This window comes from Opisthorchis viverrini (assembly GCF_000715545.1).
Source record: "Opisthorchis viverrini unplaced genomic scaffold opera_v5_119, whole genome shotgun sequence".
Lineage (NCBI taxonomy): Eukaryota > Metazoa > Platyhelminthes > Trematoda > Opisthorchiida > Opisthorchiidae > Opisthorchis > Opisthorchis viverrini.
Window position 1 is genome coordinate 965,822 of NW_008751775.1, and position 7,321 is coordinate 973,142.

General features: G+C 46.9%; 2 protein-coding genes across 2 annotated transcripts in view; one reads left to right on the top strand and one right to left on the bottom strand.

The window, feature by feature from the left end:
• The window catches only part of T265_05992 (hypothetical protein), a gene marked incomplete at both ends in the record, with an annotated part of 13,269 nt that extends 11,531 nt beyond the window's left edge, over positions 1 to 1,738 (top strand). The window contains one exon of the mRNA XM_009171144.1: positions 1,135 to 1,738. Coding sequence (XP_009169408.1) covers positions 1,135 to 1,638 — 504 coding nt within the window. The remainder of the gene's footprint in view (positions 1 to 1,134) is intronic.
• The window catches only part of T265_05991 (hypothetical protein), a gene marked incomplete at both ends in the record, with an annotated part of 50,065 nt that overhangs the window by 31,292 nt on the left and 11,452 nt on the right, over positions 1 to 7,321 (bottom strand). Inside the window, 3 exons of the mRNA XM_009171143.1 lie at positions 3,460 to 3,570; positions 4,557 to 4,628; positions 5,293 to 5,415. Coding sequence (XP_009169407.1) covers positions 3,460 to 3,570; positions 4,557 to 4,628; positions 5,293 to 5,415 — 306 coding nt within the window. The remainder of the gene's footprint in view (positions 1 to 3,459; positions 3,571 to 4,556; positions 4,629 to 5,292; positions 5,416 to 7,321) is intronic.

Consider the following 7,321-nt stretch of genomic DNA (forward strand, 5'->3'; position numbering starts at 1 on the left):
TCCGGTCAGTAAATTCGCGCTCTAAGCACTTGGCCCTCTCGCCCCCCGCCCGCCGGATCACGAAACGTCACACTACTACAAGGTACAGACCGGATATAATCGTATAAGCTGAGAGTTGACTGAAAACGTTTCCGAAGGGGGACCTAATTCCCCAGAAAAGCCAGTTTCCCATGTCACCATAAACCTACCATTCTGAAAACAACACTCGTCAGACGAAAAAGTCTATCGTGAGTACCGATCAAAGGTGAGACGCACTCTTCAGTCCTGTCGAACCTTTCAAAGACATCAGTCAAAACAATGACCCGCTGGGGAATAAACCCCGTTAAACTGTAGTCTGGACTGTAAAGCGCGATTGACAACAGGCATGTCATGAGGGTTGGCATCGAGGGGCTTAAATCAAACTAACACAGTAGTCCAGGAAGGAGAGGCACCACGAGTGGATTATTCGCTCTACCCTGGAGATAGCACCTCTTCGAGGGGATTAACATCCCCACAACGGGGGCCACCGATATGGGCTATCCAGGAGGTTGCCCACCTTAGCAGGGACGTCACTTGAACCAAGCTGTGAAACACAGTCCCGTTTTGCGAAGGCACGTTCAGTTCAAGTAGCCACACACAAACCAGGTACCAATGGTAGACTGGTCCGGGAGTTAAAGAAAATATGATGAGAAAAGTCAGGGGACAATTGTTCCGACATACTAAAGACTGATGAGCGAAGACCGTCCTAAACATAACTGGATCCTACAATACAAACTGTTCCTGACATCCAAGCTAGTATGACCAATGAAATGCGACAAACAGGAGAAAACGGTTGGACCAGACCAAACACTGAGCTGCCCGCAGTTTGACCATACGTGTAGTGAGCAACGTTGTGGACAGGAAAACGCAGTCCCGTGATAGCGGTTAGCACAACACGAGCAACAAAGCACTTATCAATGCAACAAGGATTCATGTATTTATCCATTTTGTATTCTTAGAGCGATGATAGGATTTTTCAAACCGCATGGCAGATCGTAGTTAACGAGAAGCGCTGTCTGGACTTTCCTCCTTGGACTCTATTGTGGTAGTTGTTATGCCTCTGAAAAAAAGTTTGATCAGGTCCACCTAACCTCTCGCTCTTACTTTTCAACTCAGGGACAAAGTACTCACAACAGAGGCAGTTGGAGCAGCGGGTCATGCGGACCGAATGTGACCACCGATGGAGTTTTCGTTGCAAACACACGCGGAATCCCGATTAGAGGGGAGCCATACATTATGGTGGAACTACCGGCATCGAGCAAAGAGCAAACGTACGACTGGACCAAAGATGAAGAAGATAATGAGTACCAGGGTATCGAAGGTCCCGGTGAACTGAATATGGTTGGAACTGGTCGTCTGGTATTCAACATGGTCAGTCTGGTAATCTTGCTGGGTTGCGTGATGGCTTTCGTGGTCACATCAAAGGGCTACATGCTGATAAGCATCACTCTGAAGACACGATACGGGGAACGCGGATTAGATGATATGTCTAACCAACCTCAAAGTCTGGCAGAAATAGCTAGACGGTTTAGCAAGGAAGCAGCAATGAAGGCGAAAACGGCGAGAGTGATACCTCCACTGGCATCGGATAGTGCTCAGACAGAATCGAGCGACCAGTGAGTATGAGAATAATAGAGAAAAAACGTTACCGGGACAAAGCAGGAGTTGTTTGTTACCCATTGCTAATGTTTTTCGCGTTTCATCAACATTTTCATTGAACCAGTGGTTAATAACACCTTTTGTGACGGGCAGAGGAAATAAAGGGTAGATGGAGAGAGAGAGAGAGAGGGAGAGGGAGAGGGTAGGCTCATGAGCCAAACTGCTCCCGTTGCAGCCATGACTATGGCAACAAGTATTTTTCTGAACTCCAGGAATACTCATGGAGTCCAGCTGATTCCCCGTTTTGCCACAGCAACCAAGTCCTTAAGAAATCGTTCAGCTGTAGCATCCCTTCTGTGCCAAACTGCCATGCCACCTGAAGGTTGCAAGATGGCTGGGATACTGCCAGGTTGCCCAAACATGGACAGGGGAAGTCGAGATGCAGAGGTCGGGTTCGAACCACGGACCTTCCGGTCAGTAAAGTCGCGCTCTAACCACTTGGGCCATCTCGACCCCGAGTCCCTAAGGCGACATTACCCATAAAATGTGGTCAATTGAGGGTGAATCACAACTGTGAGGAGGTCCCTATGTGCTTCCAGAAAGGTGAACTTGAGTTCTGAAGTGTATTTCCAAGGGGCCTGATGTTCATCGACCATGAACTATTAGTCAAAGACAGTGTTAGAGTGGCGGCAGCAGCTCGTCACCCTGCCCAAAATTGGGAACAAGACAGGAAAACTGGTATAAATCTGTTACCAGCCGCGCTTACAAAACACCCAGAGTCAGAGCCAGGGTGCGAGATGCTCTGCGCACGGACAAGTCGATCACACTTGAACGGTTGCTCCACTAATGCTACACATGACGAGTGTAAATGGGGACTCGGGGACGATACAGCAGATTTTGTCGCGCAATAAGATTGACCCAAGTAGTTGGAATGGTCGCGACTTCACACTCGTGATAGTTCCAATCAGAGAGGCGTGAACAGGGATATATCGTAACTAGGGCTAGAGTGAGCGGTATACGTGAAAACACCGATGACAGTAGTGTCATCAAATCACGTGACTAAATAAAATGTTCCTATTTATAACGTTGTGAGACACACTGAACGGGATTGAGATGATTTATTGTCATTACTTGCGTCTAGTCTTTGACATGTAAGGGAATTTGGGAGTCAATCTACCGAGTTTTTTTTCCGAGTCCGCCCTGTCATTTACTCCTAATATATAACGTCCGAGGGGTAATTCATCATCATCATCATCATCATCGACAGCATGACATCAGTGTTCAACACCGATGCTTCACTGTCGTACAACCATGGTTTATTTGAAAGCCTTATTGTAAAGAAAAGAGTAAGGGTGGACGGGGGAGGGAGTTAGTGCTAGCTTAACACAATAATTCCGAGGTGCCTACACCTGAGCTGCGATCGAAATATGTATGCCCAAGACATCTTACACCCTGACCTTGGCTCCTAACGAACTAATCCCCGGGAATCGCTCTTCCTTCGTCTCCAACCTGAGACAGGTGACCTCAGCCTTACCCCCAAAACTCATTTCACAAGAATGTGAGGTATGGCAAACTGTTTTGTAATACTTACGGATTGGTTGTGTTGCCAACGTTCCACAAGTTTCCAGGAGAGGTTGAAGTTCCTCTAGGATTTGTTAAGAAACAAGCGCAGTCCACAAGGAACATTCACTCATCAGTGCGCAAGCGGAACCAGCCAGTTAAACCAGGATCCAAACGTCAAACGTTGAAACTGACCTTATAAGCAACCGCGTCTGATCATGGTAACCTCAAAAGTATGTTTAAAAAACCTGCGCTGAATACCGAAACGGGGTGACCACTCACCGACTCCACTTCGCCGTGATGCTTGGCTATGGTCCATTGACGCCTCGGGAGCTCAGCGCACAATTCCCCAGTGTTTGCATCGTAAACGGTTAAATTGAAGTTCTTGAACGGCTAAAATGAATGGCCGAAACAGTGAAGGGATATTTTTAATTAGAGTATGTTGGCCGCGCGCTTGGCTGTCAAGAAAAAACAAATTGAGGATACATAACTAGATGTCACTTTAGTACAAGCTGTGCTACCGAAAACAGCTTTGGAGACGAGTTCCCACTATATCCTAAGTCAGACTCAAATCTGACAACCTCATGCGCCCGTTTCGGCTAGTCGAACTCTGGAGATGTTCGTACAGCTACTGGGTGAAATTAAGTGGCGAAACTCTTCCAAGGAAGAATGATATCACTTCGAGATCGTGCAGTGGTCGATTGAGATTGACAAGTCAGTCTTTTTCGATGAGTGACTTTCGAACTAGGTCAGAAGGTTCGGTACTGTGGTTTGTATCGAAACAACAGACACCTATACAACTCTGCCATGGGTTTCATGGCGTCAACTTATCAACTGCCCGGTTTGGCTTGCTTCCTCATAAAAATACGGGTGACCGAGTTCATGACTTCACAATCTCACAACCTCAACTTTAAGTGGCGTTACCCATTAGCCAGCGAACACGCATATAGTGTGCTTTGTTTCTCCGTTTTGGTACCGTTCAATATACTTGAAAAAGTAACCTCTAATGGGCGGAACCTTGGGCTGTTCCAACATCGTTTAGAATCAGTATTAGCAATGTTGTGGAATGTAGGTAGCTCGGGTGCACTGTTCGGTTGTTGGTCTGTTCGCCGAACTTGGCAGTTGGATTGCAAACGCTCCATCACCAATCGAGGTGACATAGTCAGTGCGGGGTTGGGTGGGTATCCTTTGTTTGGCAATACAAGCGTAAAGGAGCAAAAGGCCCTGGTATTATCGGTGCCATTTTCGAGGGAGAACCACAAACGTATAAGATGAAGGGTAATCGGATCACTAATAGAATACCGTTGGGGTAGCGGTGAAATTGTTGTAGCATGGGGACCTCCCTATAAAGATCACAAGCATGCTTGTCCGTAACTAACCTGTTCTGCATTGTGTGATGCTGTGAACAAATAGTCGCGTCCATTTAGCGAAACCAGATGAGCGAACATGGCCTGTAAAGAAAACAGAACAACTGAAGGTCAATTTTTTGCCCTGGTGCATGTGCGCCGAAGACAAACTCTGCGATCACAATTGAACTAGCAATAATCAACGCAGGTAGCGAGTGCTGTAGTTTTCTCCAGTCATGTAGACACATTAGATTGAAAATAATATCCACTTGGAGCGAATGACCGACGGGTACTAACGTCTATGCAGCTCTTGCCCGAAATTTGACACTGTAAACATCTTCAGAATAGACGGAAAATGTGATAAGACACGAAAAAGCTGAACCGAGTGGGCCAAACATTCCACGAAAATAACAAATAAATAATAATCGTTCAACTGTAACACCCTTTCGGTGCCTAGCTGCCATACCACCAGAAGGAAGCACGAGGGATGGGATACTGCCAGGGTGCCCAAACGTAGTCGAGGGAAGTCGAGAGGCAGAGGTCGGATTCGAACCACGTGCCTTCTGGTCGTCCAGCTGTAACACCCTTCCGGTGTTCCCCGAAGGAAGCACGAGGGCTGGGATACTGCCAGCTTGCCTAACCCCAGACAGGGGAAGTCGAGAGGCAGAGGTCGGGTTCGGACTACGGACCTCCCGGTTAGTAAATTCGCGCTCTAACCACTTGAGCCGTTTCTTCAAAAACAAACCATACTACTGATGAAAAAACATACTTCGTTCAAGCGATACTTCGTTCGAAGCTTTCCGGTGGAACCTAGTTCAAAAACCTCGCCCGATCCGCTAGGAGACGTGATGATGAAGCTAGTATTTGTGAGCTGCAGTATCTTCGTCGTGCGCTAGGAAAATAAAGGGGTGAGTAAAAACAGATAATTAGCACAAACTAGGAGAAAAGATGTGCCGGAAGGACAGAAACGGTGTACATGAGGGGAGATAAATATCGAGTGATAAGTTTGCGCGCATTTCAACGAAACCAATTGTGCAAGCTTCCAAGCTTTGTGGGTTATATTAAACTTTGACAAATCAGGTGGAGGGGCTATCTATCTATCTATCTCACAAACCACAGGTGAACAGCAACAGCCTCTAAAAAAACAGGAACAGCTGACTACTGTCAAAAACCTAATAGGTGAATCATCAAAAATGAACTTGAAGGCTGACGGCATGCTGCAAAAAACATTTACTTAGTAGTGTCCTCTTAAAAACCGTAGGTAGAACAGGGTAGTGTGAAGGCGAACTACGCCGAGAAAAGCAGACCGACCACATAGAATGCGGCTGGACGAAGCTCAGAAAGGTACACAAGTATGATTGTGGCCCATCCGAAGTCCACAATGAGCCGTCGACCATGACTCCCGAACATGTTTCCCATAAGTTCCACATACTACTAGTTATGTGTCAACAGCAACCATATTAGGACCTATTTCAATCAATGTAACCGATAGTAATTTGACTCTCCGTTTTTGAATACGGCGCAGTATATGTCTGAAAATGTCTGGGGAACATGTCTGCACTTTCGGCGATCTGACTAACTCGTTCGAAGCTCTCCCGATGAAACTGGTCCCTCTCAGTCTCAAAACTGCAATATGTCAGAGAGAATGCCGATACGACATACGAATACTGTTTAGCGCATCGATCTGCATTGATCTTAATTGGGCCAGACAACCACACAGCGCAAAGACGACGGTTTACTGGGATCCAGTCTAGTAAGGTGCTTTAAAACCTGGGGATGAGTGCAACTCACACACCGTGGATACCATGAACCATTCAGTCATGATCAGCAGATGCCCGAATAGTGAAATGTGGAGCATTTGAGCTCATCCTAAGTGACTTGATATGTGAGCGAAGTGGTCTCTTGTATGCTTATTTCGGAGACACAACATAAACTGATGTACAGGGAAAGTAAGGTTTCAGCAAGGTATGCATGTTGCCCGATATTAAAGAGTGCAACGTGGATCAGATTTCTTCAGGTTAGTAACGATTATTTGGTTCATTTTTCTGGCCGATGGTATAGATACGGAACAGTGGTTATGGAATTGACAGATGAGTTGCTCGCTTTGCATCACCCTGTAGGTGAAAAAGTGATGTGAGACGGGACGGTGAGTGACCAATTACAAGGGCGAAGAACACTTCCCGGTTGCCCAGGCCGAAGAAGGGGTTGGTTGAGAAACCCAATCTTGAGCCTCTGACTCAAAAGTCTGACCCACAATGCAGTTGGAGGATGTAACGCTTTGTTCGGGGACCCGACCCTAGCCTCTGACGCAAAAGTCTGAACCGCGAGGCAGCGGACAGTAGGGTTTTCTTGTGAGGCCCTTCCCGGGACCAACGACGCAAAGGTCTGACTCACTTGGCGGAAAGGGGTCGGCCTTGCCTGAGGACGCAGAGAGTGAGGCACTACTGTCTCACTTCTAGTGCGGCTGCGCTCAGCACCGGACTCTGATTTTTAAAAAATGACCGCACTGAATGATGTGACATCAATCATCATCATCAACGACAGCATAACATCAGTGTTCAACACCAATGCTTCACTGGCGTACAACCATGACTTATTTGAAAGCCTTATTGTAAAGAAAAGAATAAAGGTGGATGGGGGAGGGACTTAGTGCTAGCTTAACACAACCATTTCGAGGTGCCTACACCTCCAGACATTCACTCAGGCAATCTGGACAGAAACTGACAACAACAACGCCACTGACATCGGTTGGCAGCCATATCTTGTAGTGTCTCCAACCAGGCACAGTGAGGATCACG